The sequence below is a fragment of the Scyliorhinus canicula genome, chromosome 1 (assembly GCF_902713615.1).
Source record: "Scyliorhinus canicula chromosome 1, sScyCan1.1, whole genome shotgun sequence".
Lineage (NCBI taxonomy): Eukaryota > Metazoa > Chordata > Chondrichthyes > Carcharhiniformes > Scyliorhinidae > Scyliorhinus > Scyliorhinus canicula.
The window spans coordinates 149,570,239-149,594,173 of record NC_052146.1 but is presented as its reverse complement, the minus strand read 5'-3'; the positions used below and the strand labels follow the sequence as shown (position 1 = coordinate 149,594,173).

Below are 23,935 nucleotides of genomic sequence, written 5' to 3'. Positions count from 1 at the left end.
CTTGTCCTGTTTATTGTGTACAGGACACACCTGGGCAATGTTTCACAATTTTGCGTACATGCGGTTTTATAGCTGTAATAGAACAGCTGTAATGGAACAGCTAGATGTGCAGCAAGTTCCAGAGAACAAGTCTTCAGTACTTTTGCCGCATTATTGGCAGTGCCCATAGCCTTTGCAATATCCAGTGCCTTCAGTCATTTCTTGATATCACATGGAGTGAATCGTCATTGCCGGGCACGAATGACACGAATGTAACTTGCCACTTGTCAGTCCAAGCCTGGATATTGCCCAGGTTTTGCTGTATTTGGACATGGACTGCTTCATTATCAGAGGAGTTGTGAATGGTGCTGAACACTGCATAGTCATCTGCGAACATCCCCACTTCTGACATTATTGGCTGAAGACTGATATCTGTAACACTGGGGACCTCCGGAAGAGACCGACGTGGATCACCCACTCATCACTTCTGGCTTGTGCGAATGTTTCAGCCTTGTCTTTTGCACAGATATGCTGAGCTCCTCCATCATTGAGGATGGGGATTTTTGTGGAGCCTCTTCCTCCAGTGAGTTATTTAAATGTCCACCAACATTTATGGCTGGATGTGGCAAGACTGCAAAACTTAAATCTAATGTGTTTGCTGTGGATTTACTTAGTTTTGTTTATTAGTTGCTGCTTATGCTGTTTGGCACACAAGTAGTCATGTACTGTAGCTTCTCCAGGGTGTCACCTGTCATGTTAGAGTACCTTTAAGAAATGGGAGTTTAAGAAATGCACCTTTAAGAAATAGGTGTCTATTAGTGATGTCAGAGTGTGGGTGGAGCTGGGCTGTCTGTCAGCTTTTTACTTTCGTTTTCGGCTGTTTGCTGCAGGGTGTGTTTTAGTTTTGTTATCAGTGTTGGAGTTTAAGCCAGAAATTCCAGAGGATTCCACGCAACTGCATTTAGCAGTTATGGGAATGCTTGTTCAACAATATATGTAGGCCTAAGTGCCACAAAGAGCTTGATGGGCTAAACTGTCATTTGGTGTAACTGCAGTCATCTAGTTTAAGGAGGGATCTTACTATCTTAATTGCCTTTGGCTCCATTCGTGCAGTTGATGAATAGAAGAAGCAGCATTATACACACAGGTCGTCATAATCAGAAAGCCTTCCTTTGGCACAAGCGTCATTGCAAAGTTTTAGTACCTAGCCAGGATGACTGAGAGTGGTTCCAATAAAAGGTCCAGGAATAAGTGCAAGAGGAGAATCTCAAAGCATCAAAGCAAGATGTGGGGCTGGATTCTCCGATCCCTGACGCCGAAATCACGTATGGCGACGGAGCAGAGAATCCCTGATGATGCCGAAATCGGGGGCGGCTCCGCTTTCGCAATACTCCGCCTCCTGAAAGCGCATGCCATATCCACGGCCTCCGAACATCGGCTGAGGCCCACCCCGCGATGTCCCGTCCCCGACCGGCCATGTTCCCGACGGGATGGGTCTCTCATGGTCTCACCCATCGAGAACTCAGCCGATCCGCGGAGGGCCAGTCCGCGGAGGGCCGATCCGCGGGCAGGGTGCGACATATTCGGGGCTGTGGTGGGGCGGTCCAGGGCACATGAACCGGCTGAAGGAAGACTATTTTGCGTGCCGGGTCCACGAGCGGCACCCACTATGAAGCACGGCTCGTCCGCTGCAGGCCGCCACCCTGTACACGCGCGGCCATGGATCGGCAGCTCTCCTGTCTGCTAGCCCCCCTCCCCCCACCGAACATGGATTCGGTGGCCGTTTTGCGCCAGTTTTCCTGGCATAAAACGCCACTGTTTTCACGCCGGCATGGGGACTGAAGCCATCTGGGATGGCCACTTACAACTAGGGACAGAGAAACTCGCAAGATTCAGACAGGCTCAGAGCCTGAAATGTATATTTGCAAGTGAGGAGTCCAGATGGTATCGAAACTCCGACCAATTAGCATTTTAATGGGGCCGATTAACATTTGATGGCCCGTCTCCACCAAGACAAAGGACTGGTACTTGAGCGACCGGTACAGTCCCAGACATTTCGGTGCCACTCCCTGTTCTAGGGAAGTGTAAACAACAGGGTCAGTGACCGCTTGGGACACGCCCAGCCATCCAGGCATCCGCCCATTTATTGGTTAGAAATCGAACATCGTGATCAGGGATCACCCAATTAGTGGGGTCCAAACTGAAGGACCGCCCAAAAGAGCACAAAAACCCCCAAGTATAAGACGAGAGACCACCATGTGTTTATCCTCTTTTGGACCTGGCGCCCCGGCTACGACCATCTCCAATCACAGCACCACCAGAAGCAAGTCCAAGTTCAACTCTCGCTACCAGACGGATGAGCCTAGCTGAGCAGCAGTTACTTCTCCAGACTCGATAGATTCAGAATCAAATAACGGCCACTATTCCTCTGACCTTAGCCGGGTGTCTGAAGTTAAGTACAGGTTGTCTTAGTCGATAAGTGTAGCTAACTAGTAGTGTATGTTGCATGATTAATTGTGTGTGTAAATAAAGTACCCTTGGCCTTGAACTAACTAACTGGTGTTTGGCTCTTTGATCGATAGCCGGTTGAACATTGTGATGGTATCCTTTGATACCTGGCGACTCTGAGCATTAGAATATTGATACCAAAAGAAAGGAGGGCAAACTCGCTGATTGCCGTAGTTAGAGCAGAGCCACAGAAAAGGCAACAGGACTTAGTCTCCAGAACGGAGAATCAGCCTGTGATAAGTCTTCCAAACAAAAAGCCGTCTTGACAGTCGCAGACCTAATCACCTGGCAAAACAGAAGTCGCGAGGAACTTTGAAGCGTTGTGACAATAATAACACTGGGATGAAATTGAGTCAGCGTATCAACTTCTCCAGAGGTTTGGCAGTCTTAAAAGCATGTGACTAACTAAATAACCTGTAAATTCATATGGTCAGGTACTTTATCACTTTGAACAGACTTCAGTTCTTGAACTATTAAGAAGGATGAATCCTTTGATTTATTTACAATATAGGCCAATGCACTTTGTCTTTATATTGATTTAGCTGCTTAGGGGTGAAATTGGTTTGCCCTGAAATTGGGCATGCCGGGATCATGATTAACCCAGGTAAGTGCATTGAAATGCTGGCAGGATGCCAACTTCATGCTGCTTGCTTATTTTACCAATTCCTGTGTGCAGCCAACACTAACCGCATGTTCATGGGCAGCACAGAGTTGCAGGGACCCAGAATTATAACCTGCTAGCTTCACTTAAAGCTAGCTGACACAGCTACCGTCGGACACCTTTACTGGAGCAACAGCTGGTGGTCATGCAGGGAGTGACCCTGACCTGGGAAACAATAAATAAAATAGCATAACATAAGAATGCGTGGGCCCCAGAACTTTCAGACGCAACACAGGAGGTCCTGGTGGAAGTTTGGAAGGTTAAAGAAAAGTTGTGTTTCTGCAGCAGCCATGGAAGCCCGACAGACAACTACCAAAAAAGGCAGTGGCAGCAGTTAGCTATGGAGGCCAATGACAGGCGTTAAGCCCCAAGGACCTGGATGTGATGCCCCAATAAGTTCAGGTCAGATGTGTGGTGAAGTTCAGTGAATACCTCTTCAAATTTCCTATTGTACCAACTGCAACCCTTCACCTCAACCACTGGACAAATACCACAGCCCCGTCACTCACCGACCAGCAATCCCTATCAATCAGGACATATACCTAACATTCATGTTCTTCACCCACCTTCATGCAGGGGTGGCACGGTGGATAGCCCTGCTGCCTCACAACGCGAGGGGCCCAGGTTCGAGTCCAGCTTTGGGTGACTGTCTGTGTGGAGTTTGCACGTTCTCCCCATGTCTGCATTGGTTTCCTCCTGGTGCTCCGGTTTACGCTCATAGTCCAAAGATGGGCAGTTTAGGTGGGTTGGCCATGATATAACTGCCCCTTCATATCCAGGATTAGGGGGATAGGGTGGGTGTGTGGGGTGAGATAGGGTGCTCTTTCAGAGGGTCGGTGCAGACTCAATGGGCCAAATGGCCTCTTTCTGCACTGTGGGGATTATATGATTTCTATGATTTGCTACAACCTTCTCTCCCACATGTCACAGCTTGCACACACATCCAGCTGTTCATTCATGGGATCCATAACAGATTGGGTGACACGTTGGCACATTTCCCTCTCTCTTATAGGACAAAGTTGGGCATAACTGGAATTAGCAGCAGCTTAATGAAGAAGAACAGACATGTATGCTCTAACCCCTGGATAAAAGCAAATTACTGCGGATGCTGGAATTTTCCCTTTCCAGCATTTTCCCTTTCGTCTGCTCTAACCCCCATAGATGAGATGGTGCTGCCCAATATTTAGAGAGCAATTACTTATGCTGTGTGCAGCGAAGTGGCTAAAACCATCAGACATGATCATATCCACATACCCAATCCTCTTTCTCACATCCCCCTTCCCCCTCATCCCACAATATTTTCTTAGAAGCTGCATATGGTGTAAGCTTGCTCCTTTTAATTTCCCTGTTTCCCCCCCGCCCCCACGATAAAACTGTGTGTTTTTCCCCTTTCCAAGAGGTGCAAGGTAGTCTGGCAGAAGAAGGGACTTCAAAGAAGGAGGCAGCTGATGAAATAAAAGCACTGTCACTCAATTTGAAATTCTCAACCAGCAGCTCAGATACAGACACAGTGCATATCATGAAATGAAATGAAAATGAAAATTGCTTATTGTCACGAGTAGGCTTCAATGAAGTTACTGTGAAAAGCCCCTAGTCGCCACATTCCGGCCCCTGTCCGGGGAGGCTGGTATCATGGAGGGTAGGTTAGAAATGGATCTGTTGGCAGTGAGACCACTGTCATGAGTCAAGTCTGGGGACATAGGCAGTGCAGATTGCTGGAGGGTGAGGTCACACAGGAGTTAGCTTCAGATGAGGCCTGTGATGTGGAGCAACCTTGATACTAATGTGGAATGAAATGCTTGGCACAATGGAAAATTGGTCAAGAAGCCTGTGGTCAATGTCAAAGAGCATGGAGGAGACCAGCACCAATTTGGCACAGGGATTTGCATAGATCCTGGGGGGCCATCCTTTCCTATGTGGAAATGGTCGTGAACTTGGTTCAGTTCACTCTCCTCTGGACCCAACCTTATGGCCGATGTCTCAGCTTCCATTGCAGCCAACACATTTTGAGAGCTTCAATGGAGGTTTAGACTGCTCTTATCATGGCTATCAATTAGCATGTGATCATTGTCCAGGGTAGGTAAAAAGGGAGACTGCAGAAGAATGAGGAATTGGAGTTGCAGTTATTCGTATTGCAGTGGAGTTGGTTTTTCGCAGATAGCCTTGGCAGCAATTGGCTGCCTGGGCTCCCTCCTCGCTTTCCCTTTCTCCTTCACTCCCCATGTTCCTGCTTCTAGGCTACTTGCTGCATAATTTGTGGTCGGAGCTGTTCTCTCATGATGGTGATGTTCCGCAACATACAGCAAGATGCCATGGCTAGTGATGCACTTTGCCAAGCAATGTGACCAGTTTTCCAGAGTGGTCCAGAGCATCACGCCCGTAGACACACTGCACCATTGGAAAACCTAGTAAACCTAGCGGGATTCTCTGTCCTGCCGTACCCATTTTATGGTGTGGCACGTCCACAATGGGAAACCCCATTGGCTAGCTACATCCCGGCATCTGGCTAATGGGGTTTCCCATTGTGGGCACCACCACACTGTTGGGAAATCCACGGGTATTGTCAGCGAAGCCAATGGAAAATCCAGCCCAATATCGGAATCCACTTACTTCTCTCTGGCAAGAAAGAATGAAATGCATTTGGCTCTCATTAAATAGAGAGCCTCAGTGACCTCCCTTAAATAACAGTGGGTGGAAAACGGTTGAGATTTTGCAAACATCGCCAGTTCCATCCTGGAAGGAGCCAGATGCAGAGGAATTTATTGGCACATTCACCTTCACAGCTAAATGCAATGCCGTCCTTGCCCTGCTTTAAATTGCCAATGTGGCTGCAGCAGGACGCAGCTTTTAGTGAGGACATTCATACTGAAGTACATATCTTACATATTTCCTTCCTGCGTTCAGGTTGGAAAATGTCATTCCTGAATACTCTGGGTAGATATCACCTCCAGCTGAGTGACCCTTTCATCCTCCTCCCTATTCCAGAAGCTTTTTGTACTCTGTGCAACCTCTTGTTCATTCTTCAAATATGGCTGTTTTCCATGAGGAATGCCTAATAGTTCACACATATCCGGGCACTATTGCCTTGTGCAGAAGTCAGCAAAAAAGTTATTAGTTACCTGGCACATCACTGGCTACTTTGCAACATGAAACAACTGTCAAAAGCACCAAACTCGTGTTGAATTGAAGCAACAGCCAGAAGAAATCAATCCAGCAACTAAACTGTTAATATTTGATGATCTCTTTAAATAGTGCTGCTAGAACATAGAACACTACAGCGCAGTACGGGCCCTTCGGCCCTCGATGTTGCGCCGACCTGTGAAACCATCTGAAGCCTATCTGACCTACACTATTCCATTTTCATCCATATGTCTATCCAGTGACCACTTAAATGCCCTTAAAGTTGGCGAGTCTACTACTGTTGCAGGCAGGGCGTTCCACACCCCTACTACTCTCTGAGTAAAGAAACTGCCTCTGACATCTGTCCTATATCTCTCACCCCTCAATTTAAAGCTATGTCCCCTCGTGTTGGTCATCACCATCCGAGGAAAAAGACTCTCACTGTCCACCCTATCTAACCCTCTGACTATCTTATATGTCTCTATTAAGTCACCTCTCAGCCTTCTCCTCTCTAACAAAAACAACCTCAATTTCCTGAGCCTTTCCTCGTAAGACCTTCCCTCCATACCAGGCAACATCCTAGTAAATCTCCTCTGAACCCTTTCTAAAGCTTCCACATCCTTCCTATAATGTGGTGACCAGAACTGCACGCAGTACTCCAGGTGTGGCCGCACCAGAGTTATGTACAGCTGCAGCATGACCCTGTGGTTCCGAAACTCAATCCCCCTGCTTATAAAGGCTAGCACACCATATGCCTTCTTAACAGCCCTATTAACCTGGGTGGCAACTTTCAAGGATTTATGTACCTGGATGCCGAGATCTCTCTGTTCATCTACACTACCAAGAATCTTGCCATTAGCCCAGTACTCTGCATTCCTGTTACTCCTTCCAAAGTGAACCACCTCACACTTTTCCGCATTAAACTCCATCTGCCACCTCTCAGCCCAGCTCTGCAGCTTATCTATGTCCCTCTGTATCCTATAACATCCTTCAGCACTATCCACAACTCCACCGACCTTCGTGTCATCTGCAAATTTACTAACCCATCCTTCTACACCCTCTTCCAGGTCATTTATAAAAATGACAAACCGCAGTGGCCCCAAAACAGATCCTTGCGGTACACCACTAGTAACTGAACTCCAGGATGAACATTTGCCATCAACCACCACCCTCTGTCTTCTTTCAGCTAGCCAATTACTGATCCAAACCGCTAAATCACCTTCAATTCCATACTTCCTTATTTTCTGCAATAGCCTACCGTGGGGAACCTTATCAAACGCCTTACTGAAATCCATATACACCACATCAACAGCTTTATCCTGATCCACCTGTTTGGTCACCTTCTCAAAAAACTCAATAAGGTTTGTGAGACATGACCTACCCTTCACAAAACCGTGTTGAGTATCGCTAATCAACTTGTTCTTTTCAAGATGATTATAAACCCTATCTCTTATAACCTTTTCCAACATTTTACCCACAACCGAAGTAAGGCTCACAGGTCTATAATTACCAGGGTTGTCTCTACTCCCCTTCTTGAACAAGGGGACAACATTTGCTATCCTCCAGTCTTCCGGCACTATTCCTGTCGACAAAGACGACATAAATATCAAGGACAAAGGCTCTGCAATCTCCTCCCTGGCTTCCCAGAGAATCCTAGGATAAATCCCATCTGGCCCAGGCGACTTATCTATTTTGACATTTTCTAAAATTGCTAACACCTCCTCCTTTTGAACCTCAATTCCATCTAGCCTGGTCGACTGAACCTGAGTGTTCTCCTCGACAACATTGTCTTTCTCCAGTGTAAACACTGACGAAAAATATCCATTTAATGCTTCCCCTATCTCCTCTGATTCCACACACAACTTTCCACTACTATCCTTGATTGGCCCTAATCTTACTCGAGTCATTCTTTTGTTCCTGATATACCTATAGAAAGCCTTAGGGTTTTCCTTGATCCTATCCGCCAACAACTTTTCGTGTCCTCTCCTCGCTCTTCTTAACTCTCCCTTTAGGTCCTTCCTGGCTAACTTGTAACTCTCAAGTGCCCTAACTGAGCCTTCATGTCTCATCCTAACATAAGCCTTCTTCTTCCTCTTGACAAGTGCTTCAACTTCCTTAGTAAACCACGGCTCCCTTGCTCGACAACTTCCTCCCTGCCTGACAGGTACATACTTATCAAGGACACGCAGTAGCTGTTCCTTGAAAAAGCTCCACATTTCGATTGTACCCATCCCCTGCAGTTTCCTTCCCCATCCTATACCTCCTAAATCTTGCCGAATAGCATCATAATTGCCTTTCCCCCAGCTATAATTCTTGCCTTGCGGTATATACCTATCCCTGCCCATTGCTAAAGTAAACATAACCGAATTGTGATCACTATCACCAAAGTGCTCACCTACATCTAAATCTAACACCTGGCCGGGTTCATTACCCAGTACCAAATCCAATGTGGCCTCGCCCCTTGTTGGTCTGTCTACATACTGTGTCAGAAAACCCTCCTGCACACACTGCACAAAAACTGACCCATCTATAGTACTCGAACTATAGTATTTCCAGTCAATATTTGGAAAGTTAAAGTCCCCCATAACAACTACCCTGTTACTCTCGCTCCTGTCAAGAATCATCTTTGCAATCCTTTCCTCGACATCTCTGGGACTATTCGGAGGTCTATAGACAACTCCCAACAGGGTGACCTCTCCTCTACTGTTCCTAACCTCGGCCCATACTGCCTCAATAGACGAGTCCTCAAGCGTCCTTTCTACCGCCGTAATACTTTCCTTGATTAACAATGCCACACCCCCCCCTCTTTTACCATCTTCTCTGTTCTTACAGAAACATCTAAATCCTGGAACCTGCAACAACCATTCCTGTCCCTGCTCTACCCATGTCTCCGAAATCGCCACAACATCGAGATCCCAGGTACCAACCCATGCTGCAAGCTCACCCACCTTATTCCGGATGCTCCTGGCGTTGAAGTAGACACACTTCAAACCAGCGTCCTGCTTGCCGGTGCCCTCTTTCGAACTTTTAACCCTATCCCTGACCTCACTACTCTCAACATCCTGTACACTGGGACTACAATTTAGGTTCCCATCCCCCTGCTGAATTAGTTTAAACCCCCCCGAAGAGCACTAGCAAATCTCCCCCCCAGGATATTGGTACCCCTCTGGTTCAGGTGAAGACCATCCTGTTTGTAATTGCTGGGTGGTAATTTCTACTCTTTAAATAGTGCTAGTGACGAGGCCATTCCTACTGCTGAATATGTTAACAGAGGGTGTTAGCTGGGATGTTGAACTCCAAAATGACAGCACCCGCGTGAAAACGACATGTCGTGCGATCTGACATTCCACATAATCCCTACCGTGCAGAAGGAGGCCATTTGACCCATTGAGCCTGCACCAATACTCTTAAAGAGCACCCAATCTGGGCACACTCCCCCGTTCTATCCCTACAACCTCACCTGACCTACACATCTTTAGACATTATGATCTGTCTGAAATTCATTGCATGCGTTACCTCCTTAACCGATGTGGTGCCTGATGGAATTCATTCCACAAGTGTCTCATTTAGAGCTCTACAAGCCCAACTTTTACTCTGCCCATGTTCCCAGCCTGCTGGTTCCACGCCTTATTGAAATTAAGAATCTTTCAGTATTTTGCAATATGTCAAGGATCGAAGGAGAAAGTATTATGGAATGGACGAAGACAAAATAGACAATTAGGAGCAAATTTTAGCAATCAGTTCTTGCTAACTGTTGAAGAAGCTTTAAAACACACATCTAATTTTAACAAAACTGTTCTGAATAACTTTGAAACATTTTCTTCAGCCAGATGCAGTGCCTCTTGACTGCCATACATGCAATTTTTCACAATTATAGGTCTTTTTCTGAACTTCATGGAAGTCCTAGTATTGAAGCTGTTGAAGTCACAGCAAACCAAGTCAGAAAGGAGCAAACAATAACTCTGTGTAACCAGCTCATGTGAATAGGATGGGTCATAAAATGTAATTTAAAGATATTGAGCTCATTAACCTATGAGAGCTGAGTGCTCCATAGTGAGTGCTTAAAAGGGAAAGTAAATGTTTTAACCGTGGCCCCAGAAATAAGGAGCAAGTAATGCATTGAGCACAGAGCTAGAGATGATAGAAAGACCAATGCAAATAGATTCATATGGTTTGCTACTCGTCTTTATTCAGGCCTACATTCACACACCAGAATTATGACTAATCCCAACGACATGTTTCTAAAGTTGAGGGGTCAGCAGAGTCTGGAACAGGTGAAATGGGTATGATTACAATAACCTAAAAGCAACATCTGAATCTGGAGAGATTAGCACACAATGTTAGTTACAGACTAGTGAGTAGCTTTGTTGCTTCCATTCATACTGACCATCATTTAAATTTGACAGATGGTTAGACAGCCTTTCCTATTTACCCAGAAAGGGTATCAGCACCAGTACTTGCTAGTCTGCACCAATGGCTGGGCAGAGAGAGATGGAGAGGAAATGTGGTGTGGCAAGTGATGGAGTTGGGACCAGGAAGGAGAGGAGGAAGGCCCAAGACCAGATGAGTCAGTGATTGAAGATTTTAAGGCAGCTGGATTGTAAGATGAATTTGTGACTGACAAAAGAAGATTGAGAAGGGTAATGTTATATTGCGGGTGATAGATGAGGCAATGTTAAACACACAACAGAGGCTTATTTAACCGTGAAGAACTATATACGCAGGACAGCATAACTACTACACAGGTCTTCCCATGATTCCCAGGCTAATTCTGGCTAAGACCCAACAACCAGTCCAAGCCTAAACACCTGATAGGTTATCGTTTGCACACTCCATCCCCATTGACTCAGGCCCATCATGTGGCCCATGAAGTATCGCCCCTTAAAGGGGCCACGCTACCACTGGTGATCAATCAGAATTGGGACAAGAGTCATCTGGACTTGAAATATTAGCTCCATTCTCTCTCCACAGATGCTGCTAAACCAGAGATTGTCCAGCATTTTCTGTTTTTGAGTGCATGATTGACCAAGTTAGTCAGAGGACATTCTCCAACGTGGACTGATGGGCGATGAGCTTTATTAGCTCCTGTCTGAAGTCGAGCCTAGGCCCGATTGTGCTTCACACATGGTCAATCCAGCAACTTCCTGTTTGACAGCAAAACAAATTTATTCAATACCAGAATTGACCATTGTTTGCTCACCAGAGGTTGAGCACTGGTCGTAGCAATGGCCACTGATTAGGTGAGACTGAGGGTGAAGCAACTTAATCAGAGAAACGGAACAATCTTTAAAGAACCAAAGAGGAGTAAATCCAGTTCAAATTGTTCTACTGTCTATTATTTTGGGATTTACAAATTTCAGGAGCGATATTTTGCAGTTTGTTTTATCTAATAGTCAATAATGCTAATGATCTTTGAAGTTGACCAAATTGCATTGAAAACAACAAGATAAATGTGTACAGTTGCACCATAATAAGCATTACTCCTTAATTAACAGGACAAGATTCATTGGTTCCATGTTTTTCAGTGCTCGTGCTAAATGCATTCATCATTAGTTCAAGTTTATTCTGGTTTTGTGTACCGCATGCAGTGATTGATCGGCTCTGCTTTGCTATTAGAAATAATAGTCTAATTTATTTTTCCAGTTTCTATAAATAATTTGTACAACAAAGGTAGAGATAGGATTTTGGTAAAATGCATTTTTAAAAAAATTAATTCTATGTACCCCATGAGCTTTTTGGCACAGCTTTGTTGTGGATTTCCAAAAGGTACCAATAGGATCTGAAGATTTATCAATATTTGATCAATGCTGCCCACTTTATTTTCTCCCATATTTAAAGGCACTCAGAAACAACTTCACATAGCACTTTAAGTACAATATACACCCCACAGTCCTCAAATTCCTCTTCTTTCTTTGAAGACCTTCAATCCATTGCAGTTCTATCAGTGGTGCTCACCATCCATCATTTTTATATTATTCATGTATGTGCCTTGATGTTGAGTGCTGCCAATCTCTGCACTGGATAAGATATCTTAGTTGCGCCCAGTTTGACCTCCAATGGTGTCCACCCTGAAATTCAACGTAAATCTATGGCCGGTTTTGAGCACGGTTAGCGGGGTGTTTCTCGGTGGCTGCAGCACCAAGAAAGGCCCTGTTATTCAACAACACTTTGTCTTTTTTTGCCCCGGGGAGTTTCCCTCCGCCGAGGCTGCACTCGAGTCATTTCTTGCTGGCAAGCCAAGCAGAAAAGGCTCCTTGCAGTTGGGGTGCCATTTTGATAGGATGACCCGGTCCCCATCCCAACCTCAGGGAAGCCCCCAGGAATACCCCCCAGCACCTGGTAAGGTCACCGCAGGCCCAATCCCTGGCAGTGCCAACCTGGCACCTGGGCACCTTGGCACTGCTGGCCAGTCATCCTGGCAGTTCCCCAGGTAGCCTGCCAGTGCCACTGGTATGCTGGCAATACCATGGTGACACTGCTACGGTGCCAGACTGGCAGTGCTGGTATGCCAAGGTGCCACCCTTCCCTGTCCCTGGCCAGCTGGAATCTCTAAAGCCCTTGGAGATCACCCCCCCCCCCCCCCCCCACCCCACCCCACCCTCTCCCCAAGGTGCAAGAATGACTGGTCCACGTCTATGGAAAGCAGTACTAAATGGTGCCTTGGCAAGGTGTCTCAGACATGGCCTTTAGGTCCCGGGAGCTGGGAGAACCCTGCAAATGCTTATTTAAATTAGTCATTTAATATGCCAATCTGGATCTCACCCAGTGAGGACAATCACAACATCTCGTGATATCTTGTTAAACCTCATGAGAGGCCTCACCTCGACACTAAGTCAGATGTGACAAGACAGATAAATCATGCCCCACATGTTTGAATGACAAGTACAGGTCACGAGAATGTGATCGGGAGTGGGAATTATCACTGATTGTCTTCCCCTTCCCAAACCTTCAAGGCACAAAGGCAAAATGCAAAGGTAGCGATTCAGCAGGCTTGAGTTAAAGTCCCGCTGAATGGAATGTTTAGCATGATTTTTCCCAGCTCCTGCAGCGCCGAGAAACATCCCACTATTCAATGGCACTTAGCCATTTTTCTTGGTGGAAATTCTCTCCACCGAGGCTACACTTTGAAGAATTTTCTGCTGGTGAGCAGGGTGGCACTGCCAGGGTGTCAGGCAAGTTGTGCCAAGAGTACCACTCTGCCCTGTCCCCGACCACCCAGGGGTCTCCAATGGTCTGGGAGACCCCCCCCAAGGTGCCTTACGTTTGGTCCATGTTTGTGTCAAGATTGTGGCGAGATCTCCCAGGCACGGTTGTTAAGTACTGGGCACTGCGTGAATCCAGCGCACATATATTAAAATTAACCTAATGGCTTATTTAAATATGCAGACATGGATCACACACAGTGAGAGCGAGATCCAGATCATGACACCTCGCGAGATTCCATTGAATCTCGGAAGATGTTCTGAGGGTCACAAATTTTGCTCGAGGCAAAGGTGCCAGGGGGAGTACCAGGGTGCCACCCTGCTTTGACCCCAACTACCTAGGGATCCCCAATGTTCTGGGAGACCTCGCCAGGTGCAGTCACACCTAGTGCATGTTATTGTGGACCAGTACTACAACGGCACCCTGGCAAGGTCTCCCAGGAACGGCAGGTGGATCCTGGACACCGGGTGATTCCAAAGTCCGTGTATTTAATGGACCTAATGGATCATTTGAATATACAGATCTGGATCCTGCCCAGTGACAGCAAAATCCAGATTGAGACGCTTTGCGAGATTCTGTTCAATCTCGCAAGACGTTTCGAGTGTCGCAAATCTCGGGAGAGGCCTCCTGCGAGATTTGATGGCCTTGTTCCGACACCCAAGGCAGACCTGACGAGGCCGCTGAATCACTCCCAAAGACAAGAACTGGTAATATACACCTTAAATAGAACTCCTGTATTACTGATTCTCACTAGTCCCAAAGACTTGACTGAGAATATCTAACTCAGTAAAGATTTAGGGCTGAATTGACCAGGGGCATTTGCCACCCCACTGTAAGAAATTTCAGAAGCCAGTTGACCCATGTTAAACATGCTGCATGTGTCCTTAAGTAGGTGAGATTTCCTCAGTGGGAGGAAATTCAGCCTTTGAGAGCTGCCAAGTTGTCTGATTGGCCAGCAGCTCTGGCATTCACACTAGTGCTGGAACTCCATAGTAGGTGCTGCTGGGACTGCAAGTAGGCCCCAGGATGAAGACAATGTGGATCTCAGGCTAAAGTAAGTCCAGGGGATTTAGGTTAAAAAGCTACTGGGGAGCCTACGGAGGTGGTGGTGGGCTTTGGATGCCAGGTTGAGAGGAGTAAAATGGGACAATGCCTTTTGGGGTGTGGTGCCCCCAATGTGTACAGGGCATCCTCAAAGAAAGTCTATTGACTCAGGTGCATATTTAACTCGCCTCAAGAAATGTCACAAAATCATTGGTGGCTTCTTAAAGCTAGCATGCTTGGTCAGCAGGTACTAGGAAAGGCAAATGGAAAAAGGAATGGAGTATAAAAATAGGGAAGGGTTACTAAAACTATACAAGGCACTAGTTAGACCACAACTGGAATATGCTAAACAGTTTCGGCCCCCTTATCTAAGTAAAGATACATTGGCATTGGAGGCAGTCCAGAGAAGATTCACTAGGTTGATGCTAGGTATGGAGGGATTTTCTTGCGAGGAGTGGTTGAGTAGGTTGGGCCTGCACTCAATGAAGTTTAGAAGAATGGGAGGCGACCTTATTTGAGCTATAATAGATCCAATGGGGGCTTGACAGGGTAGCTATTGAGAGGTTTTTCCCCGTCGCGGGACAGCCTAGGATCAGAGGATATAATCTCAGAGTAAGGAATCACCCATTTAAGGCAGAAATGAGGTTGAATTTCTTCTGAAGGTAGTGTATCTGTGGAATTTCTTACCTCAGATTTACCATCGGGGTTGGGTTGTTAAGTATGTTCAAGGCTGAGATAGGCAGATTTATAATTAGTATGGGAATCAAGTGTTAGTGGTATAAGGTGGGAAATTGGAGTTGAGGATAATCATATTGGTGGCAAAGTGGTTAGCACTGCTGTCTCACAGCACCAGGGACCCGGGTTTAATTCCGGCTTTGATTGACTGTCTGTGTGGAGATCACACGTTCTCCCCATGTCTGCATGGGTTTCCTCCAGGTTCTCCGGTTTCCTCCAACTGTCCACAGATGTGCAGGTGAAGTGGATTGGCCATACAGTACTAAAATCACCACTTAGTGTCCAAAGATGTGCAGGTGGAGTTATGGGGATAGGGCGGGGGAATGGTTCTAGGTAGGGTGCACTTTCAGAGGGTTGGTGCAGACTCAATGGGCTGAATGGCCTTCTTCTGCACTGTAGGAATTCTATGGATTCCATTCTATGGATATCAGATAAGTCATGATCTCATTAAATGATGGCACAGACCCGATGGGACAAATGGCCTAATTCTGCTCTGGGGAGCTTAGGGAGGCAGTGGTGAATTGTGGATGCCAGGTTTAGAGGAATAAAAGGAGACAAGAATTTTTGGGGTATGGTGCCCCCAGTGGGCGCAAGTCCCCCTTTCTTTTCTGTCACTTAAGCAATTGGAGAAACTGGGAAATAAAGGATTGGCAGTAAAATATGTCCAAACTCGTAATGTATACCTTAAATGGAACTCCTTTATTACTGATTTCACTGGCCTTAAATTGGGTTAAGGAATGTGGCAATAGATTACTCATGTGGTGCACAAATCTGGCATGGACACATTGAGTGAGATGGACTTCTTCTGTGCTGTAAATACCACATAATATCATAGAACATTGTAATGTACAGTGCTGATCGTACACACAATCATACTGTAGCTAATCATGATAGAGTCTCCAGTATTCCCTCCGAGCTGATCCTTATAGAGCTATGATAGCTGAGGTTCATAGAGAAATCAATAGTTAATCTGATAAGATTCCACCACAGATTTAGCAACTCATGCATGAAATCACACTCATGAATAACTCTGATGCTCACAAACACACACACACACACACACACATGCATACATTCTTCCTCAGAGCTGCAGATCAAACAAACATTGACATTCTGGCCGGGGTTCTCCCTTCTGGGGACTAAGTCCTCACGCCGGCGGGAGAACCGGCGGCAGCCACTCCGGCGTCAACAGCCCCCGAAAGTGCTGAATTCTCCGCATTTTCGGGAGCTAGGTGGACGCCGGAGTGGTTGGCACCACTCCAACCGACGGCGAAAGGATGGCGCGAGTTCGCGCAGGCGCTGAAGGGCCGGCGTGATCTCGCGCATGCGCGGAACCGCCAGTGTGGTTCCGCACATGCGCTGACGAGCTGGCGTATTTTGGTTCTCTTCTCCGTGCCGGCCATGGCGGAGCCCTACAGGTGCCGACATGGAAGTAAGGAGTGCCTCCACGGAACTGGCCCGCCCGCAGATCGGTGGGCCAGGCAACCATGGCCTCCCCCCCACCCCCTCGGGGCCGGATCTCCCCGCGACCCCCCCCCCCCCCCCCCCCCCCCCCCCCCAAGGACCGCCCCCGCCGACTTACCTGCCAGGTCCCGCTGGTACGTAAATTGAGTGATTCACACCGGCGGGACTAGCCAAAACCGGACGGCCGCTCGGCCCATCGGAGCCCGAAGAATTGCCGGGGGGGCCGCTGCCAACCGCCCCCGACTGGCATGGTGTGAATCCTGCCCCACCGGAAAAACGCGCCGGAGAATATGGCAGCCGGCATCGGCACGGGATTCGCGCCGCCCCCTGGTGATTCTCCGACTCAGCGGGGCGTCGGAGAACCTCGCCCTCTATCTTTCATTTCACACACGTATACAAACATTCTCAAACTGTGCTCCACATGTGCACTGGCATTCTTAGAACTGTTCAGATATCTGAAAAATGTTACAAACGAACAATGCTACAATTCACAGGAAGATATTACCTCTGTGATTGATAAGCACTTGATTGAGATGAATTTATGCAGCAACTTCCATGTAGCAAATATTTTAGTGTGGAAGTAAATGGGGAAAGGGATATGACTGAAAGAAAATTGGTAAAGGTACTGACATAGAACCAATGCAGTAACTGGGTGGAAACTTAATCTGAAATATGGGGCGGGATTCTCCGACCCCCCGTCGGGCCGGAGAATAGCCGAGGGGGGGCGGCGTGAATGCCCCCCCGCCGCCCCGTCGCCGGCTGCCGGATTTTCCAGCGCCGGTTTTTTGCCGGCGGCGGGAATCTCCTTGCGCCGGTCGAGGGCCGTTGGCAGTGCTCACACCCCCCAACGATTCTCCGCCCTGCGATGGGCCGAGTGGCCGCCCGTTTTCGGCCAGTCACGCCGGCGTATATTACACCAGGTCCGTACCGGTGGGACCTGGCTCTGCGGATGGCCTGCGGAGTCCTCGGGGGGGGGGCGTGGGGGCATCTGGCCCCGGGGGGGGCCCCCACGGTGGCCTAGCCCGCGATCAGGGTCCACCAATCCGCGGGCGGGCCTGTGCCGTGGGGGCACTCTTTCCCTCCGCGACGGCTGGTGTAACGATCCGCCATGGCCGGCACAGAGAAGAAGCCCTCTGCACATGCGCTGGGATGACGGCAGTAGAAGCTGGCGCTCCCGCTCATGTGCCAACTTGTGCCGGCCAGTGGAGGCCCTTCAGCGCCGGTTGGCACAGCGCCAAGCCCTTTGGGGCCGGCTGGCAAGGCCCCCACCCCACCGGCGCCGACCTAGCGCCTGAAGGTGGAGAGGATTCTGCACCTTCCGGGAGGCGTGATGCCGGTGTGGTTCACACCACTCCTCGGCGTCAGTATGGCCCGCCCTGCCGGTTTGCGGAGAATCTTGCCCCCTGGATTTTGCGAGAGTGTTTTAGAGTTGTAGAGGTTTTGGCAAGGGACTCGACAGTTTGGGCAAAAGTAGCTGAAGGATCTGCAATCAATGGAAGGCAATTAAGAGAAGAAGGATGTATATAGTAAGCCAGAGCTAGGTTCTGATTAAAGATCATAATGTTACAATTCTGTAGAAGGTTCATAGGAACGGGAAATGTTAATTGTGGGCCCAATCTACCAGCCATGTTGCACCTGAAAGACAGCATGGCCAGCCGGTAGATGCCGGGAGATCCTTCCTCTGAGATCTACCTGGCTTGCCACGCCTCGCGAGATCTATTGCAATCTCACAAGATGTTGCGATCTGAATCCCGCATCACTATTTTGCAAATTTGCATATTAGAGCGAGGCAGCTAGTCTCACTCTAATATGCACTCCCATAATCGACTGAGGTCCTGAGATCTAACCCCTTTGCTTCGGAGATCTCAGCTGAACACCGTTCAGTACTGGAGGCAGCAGGGGTCCCAGAGGACTGGAAAGTGGCTTATGTAACACCACTGTTTAAAAAGGGAGGGAGGCAGAAGACAGGAAATTATAAGCCGGTTAGCCTGACTTCGGTGATTGGTAAGATTTTAGAGTCTGTTATTAAAGAGGAGATCGCAAATACTTGGAAGTGCATGGTAAAATAAACTGAGTCAGCTTAGCTTTGTCAAAGGGTGGTCGTGTCTCACAAATCTGTTAGTGTTTTTTGAGGAGGTAACAAGGAAGTTAGACAAAGGAGAACCAGTCGACATGATTTATTTAGATTTCCAGAATGCCTTTGAGGTGCCGCATAGGAGACTATTAAATAAGTTAAAAGCCCATGGTGTTAAGGGTAAGATCCTGGATGGCAGCCAGTGACTAGTGGTGTGCCTCAGGGGTCTGTGCTGGGACCACAACTTTTCACAATGTACATTAATGATCTGGAAGAAGGAACTGAAGACACTGTTGCTAAGCTTGCAGATGATACAAAGGTCTGCAGAGGGACAAGTAGCATTGAGGAAGCAAGGGGGCTGCAGAAGGATTTGGACTAGCTAGGAGAGTGGGCAATGAAGTGGCAAATGAAATACAATGTGGAAAAGTATGAGGTTATGTACTTTGGAAAGGAGGAATTTAGGCATAGACTACTTTCTAAACGGGGAAATACTTAGGAAATCAAAAGCACAAAGGGACTTGGGAGTGCTTGTTCACGATTCTCTAAAGGTTAATGTGCATGTTCAGTCAGCAGTTAAGAAGGCAAATGCAATGTTCGCATTCATGTCAAGAGGGCTAGAATACAAGACCAAGGCTGTACATCTAAGACTGTACAAGGCTCTGTTCAGACCCCATCTGGAGTATTGTGAGCAGTTTTGGGCCCCGTATCTAAGGAAGGATGTGCTGGCCTTGGAAAGGCTCCAGAGGAGGTTCACAAGAATGATCCCTGGAATGAAGAACTTGTCGTATGAGAAATGGTTGAGGACTCTGAGTTTGTACTCGTTGGAGTTCAGAAGGATGAGGGGGGATCTTATTGAAACTTACAGGATACTGCGAGGCCTGGATAGAGTGGTTGTGGAGAGGATGTTTCCACTTGTAGGAAAAACTAGAACTAGAGGACACCATCTCAGACTAACGGGACAATCCTTTAAAACAGAGATGAGGAGAAATTTCTTCAGTCAGAGGGTGGTGAATCTGTGGAACTCTTTGCCGCAGAAGCCTGTGGAGGCCACTGAGTGTCTTTAAGACAGAGATGGATAGGTTCTTGATTAATAAGGGGATCCGGGATTATGGGGAGAAGGAAGGAGAATGGGGATGAGAAAATATAAGCCATGATTGATGACGGAGCAGACTCGAAGGGCCGAGTCGCCTAATTCTGTTCCTATGTCTTATGGTCTTATCGTACTTGTCTCCACAAACAGGGACCAGATGGAATGGCACATGACCCCCTGGGAGGCTCGAGGTGCTTGCATTCTGGGCAAAGTAGCACCCTGGCACTTAGCAATGCCAGCATGGTGTTAGCCTGGTATTTCCAAGGTGCTCAGATGACACTGCCTGCTGACAGGTGCACTGCCATGGTGCCAGGCTGGCAGTGCTAAGGTGCCAGGCTGGCATTTTTCCTGTGCCGGGGATCAGGCCCTGGGGGTGCCATACATGGGTGGGGTGTGAGGGCTGAAGGACCCCTTATGGGTGAGTTGGGGCTTTGAGAAGTCTGGGGATTGCATTGAGAGATCTCTCCCTGCACAGAGGATTTTCAGCAAGCGGAGCTCCTAATTGCAGGAAACGGGACTAAGTCCCGCCTCGTCAGGGAGGTTCCCGCTGAGGCCCCGAATCGAACCATTGACCTGATAGATAGCGTGGTGATTTTCAGTGGTATAGGCGCCAGAAAATACCCGGCACCCGCACTGGGCCCGGGACTCTGTTCTGATTCGGTTCAGTCGCACGCTCTGTTTCTCTCTCCACAGATGCTGCCAGACTTGAGTTTGTCTAGCTATTTCTATTTTTCTTTAATTCATGGGATATGGGTGTTGCAGGTTGGGCCAGCATTTATTGCTATCCCTAATTGCCCTTGAGGGGGCAGTTAAAAGTCAACCACATTGTTGTTGTTTGATGAAAAACTGGACTACAGACCAAGTAACATGCAGTGCAATAGCTGCACCATAGATATGATTATTAATTATATTTAAAACATATCACAAGCAGTTGTCGGTTGTTTGCACTGGAGGCTTTTCATTTTGAAAGAAATTAAATCACTATACAGCACATTAGATTAGAGCCTTTCTGCCATTTAACATTTGCGAGCCAAAGTTACAAGAGTATGAGTTTAAGTTGCAACTATCACAGAGAATATTGAAGGGAGAACGTTTGGCTGTGCTGATTTAAAATTGCACCTTAATTTAGAAATGCAGCAGCTGAAATATTTACACCACTATTTTCTCAGAGTGGGAACATACAGACCTTTTCAAGGCCTTCTTCCTTGAGGCTGACAACATCCAAATCGAAATCAGTCCGCAGTCCAGTGCTTTTGTTAAATACGATTCGGCCGGTTAATCCTTCCCATTGAGCCTCAACAGAAAAATACACGGTGGTAATTACACAGCAATATAAATCATTACTCTCCATAACAGTAAATTTTAATTACACACTCACAAGGAAATGATCCTAATTCTGTCTCCTTGTGGAATATGATTAATTAATCATTGCTGTTCTTTATCCAGTGCATACAACGCGCTCCATGAATCCCATTTGGCTCCATGTACTGATTTATAGGCACAGCTATTGTGCCAGTTGTGTATCTTGTTTCAGACTTTAATAAGATTATGTACATCGAGGACCTACACTATTGCTCAGATGTCATTTTGAAAAAAAAGAAAAGATGTTGCTTTCATCTCGCCTCGTTCATTGCAAGCTCCTTATCTCACAGTCTTTGTAAGTTTATGTGTATCTGTCAAGAGTGGGATGAGGAGAACACTAGCTGGAAATTATCAGAACTTCTTATTAGCACTCTCATTAACCTTCTTAACCCACAGTTACTGAGTCTGCCAACACGTAATGAAATATAAACTTGGGTTCATGCTGGACTCTATCTGTTAATGCACCTGCAGATTTGTGACAACGATGATGAATGAGTGCAGCGACACCTCCCTGAGATTACTGTCAGGTGCTTTGGAGTATCTAATGCTCCATTTGTACCATAGAATTGTGGAAATACTGTTGGCTTTCTGAATCTGTCCTGTTTATCATGTAAGGGCACACTTGTGTAATCCCAAAGTTGCAATTATGAGCTTGTTAAGGTTGTGGGCTCTTCCTGATTTTTTGTGTTGGACAACAATGTAGATATTGGGTCAGGCAGTGGCATAGTGGTATTGTCACTGAGTTAGTAATCCAGAGACCCATGGTAATGCTCTAGGGTCCAGGGTTCAAAATCAATATAAATCTGGAATTGAAAGTCTAATGATAACCGTGAAACTATTGCCGATTGTGGTAAAAATATATCTGCTTCAATAATGTCCTTCAGGGAAGGAAATCTGCCGTCCTTACCCGGTCTGGCCTACATGTGACTCCAGATCCACACAGCAATGTGATTGACTCTTAACTGCCCCCCTCTGAAATGGACAAGCAAGCCACTCAGTTCAAGGGCAATTAGGGATGGGCGACAATTGCTGACCCAGTCAGCGATGCTCACATCCCAAGAATTATTTTTTTAAAAACACTGTTGTGGTGGCTTGTCTGAGCACGATGAAAAGTCAACTCGCCATGGATCGGACAAACTGGTTATTTATGCTGGATGCTAAATTTCTTTTGTTCTGACATGTCCCCTCAGAACCTCACCTCTCGACTCATGAAAATGTATGCCTGAAGAAGCAAGGTAAAGAGGGCCTGAGATGGTCCTGACAAGGTAAAGAAGGCATGAGGCGATGTAATGCTAAAACTCCAATAGAACACTGCATCCCCCTCACCATAAAACATTTAGAGCTGCACCAGTGCTACGGTCTGTAGGTTTTATTGTTCTCTCATTGAAATAGAAGCCATATAAAACATTCTCTCTTTTATGGATTCCAGAAGTCAATTTTATAGAGCAGGACCTTTATAAACATTGTTGATGAATTTTACACCCATTAAAGTTAGCAAATGTTGATTAATGGAAAGTGTCTCCACTTTGTACAACATTTTTCCAAAAGTTACTGCAGACAATTGACAGAACCTGGACAGAAATTCAATGACCTTGCATCTACATCAAAGATCCGTACTGCAGTATTTTGGGATGGTTTTCTATTCCACATGGAATTTAAAAGGCTATTTGGAGCCAAGGACTGAAATCCTGAAAAATCCCAACCCACTACTATGGAGCAGAACATTAAGCTTCTTCTGTGCAGCAGTATATCTAACAGAAGTCCATTGTTTGTGTATTAGCAGCAGCACCCAAAGTACCTCTATAAATGTTGTGCTGTGGGATGGAACACACGTAGCAATGAGTAATTAATATGGACAGCATGTTCGAAAACAAATTGAAAGGTGAGACAAAGTGGAATGATTTTAGAAAGTTTTCTTGTGTCTTATTTTGCTGGGAAACTGTTCTTGGCGCTATCCTGCCTCCAGAGAATGTTGTGTTTGTGTCTCTGTAAAAACAAAGGAAAGAGGTCTGTCTGGCTGGACATTCTCCCATGGATGAACGGACGCTGCTCTGCATAAGAATCGCTGCTCCAGAACCAAGAGAGTACCAATTCATGAGCAGATATGAACTCAAGAAAGTTAAGAAAGATTTAATTTGTTTGGGATGAAAACATTAGCCAAGATTTTTCGACCCTTCCTGCCCAATGGGACATTATGGTCTCTTTGAAGTAAACAGCAATTTAAATGGCCGGTGCATCTACCTGGCCATAAAATCTTAGCCATTGATATCAGTATGTATTTAGGTGTACTGGAAAGGGGAGCAATTTAGACCTGGTATCATGGAAGGATTCGAATTTAGATTGGATTAGAATCCTTACAATGCCGAAGGAGGCCTATCGAGTCTGCACTGACCCTTTGAAAGACCGCCCTACCTAGGCCCAATCCCCCGACCTATTCGCACCCCCCCACCCGAAGTGGCAATTTAGCATGGTCAACCCACCTAACATGCACACCTTTGGACTACATCAGCATTGGGCACTCTCATATTGGGTACAGGTTATCTAAAGTATGATACCCTCATCCTTTCACACAGCTTCTCCGAGTAAGATTTCTGATTTAGTGTTGCATCATCTATCACAAAAATATTCACCTATTAACAGTTACAAATGTGACCAATATAACCTCGCCAACACACATCAGATCAATAGTCACAGA

At 46.7% G+C, this 23,935-nt stretch overlaps 1 protein-coding gene across 1 annotated transcript in view; it reads right to left on the bottom strand.

The window, feature by feature from the left end:
- Positions 1–23,935, bottom strand: part of LOC119968589 (glutamate receptor ionotropic, kainate 3-like) — a 653,521-nt gene that overhangs the window by 377,690 nt on the left and 251,896 nt on the right. The window contains exon 8 of the mRNA XM_038801220.1: positions 21,065–21,172. Coding sequence (XP_038657148.1) covers positions 21,065–21,172 — 108 coding nt within the window. The remainder of the gene's footprint in view (positions 1–21,064; positions 21,173–23,935) is intronic.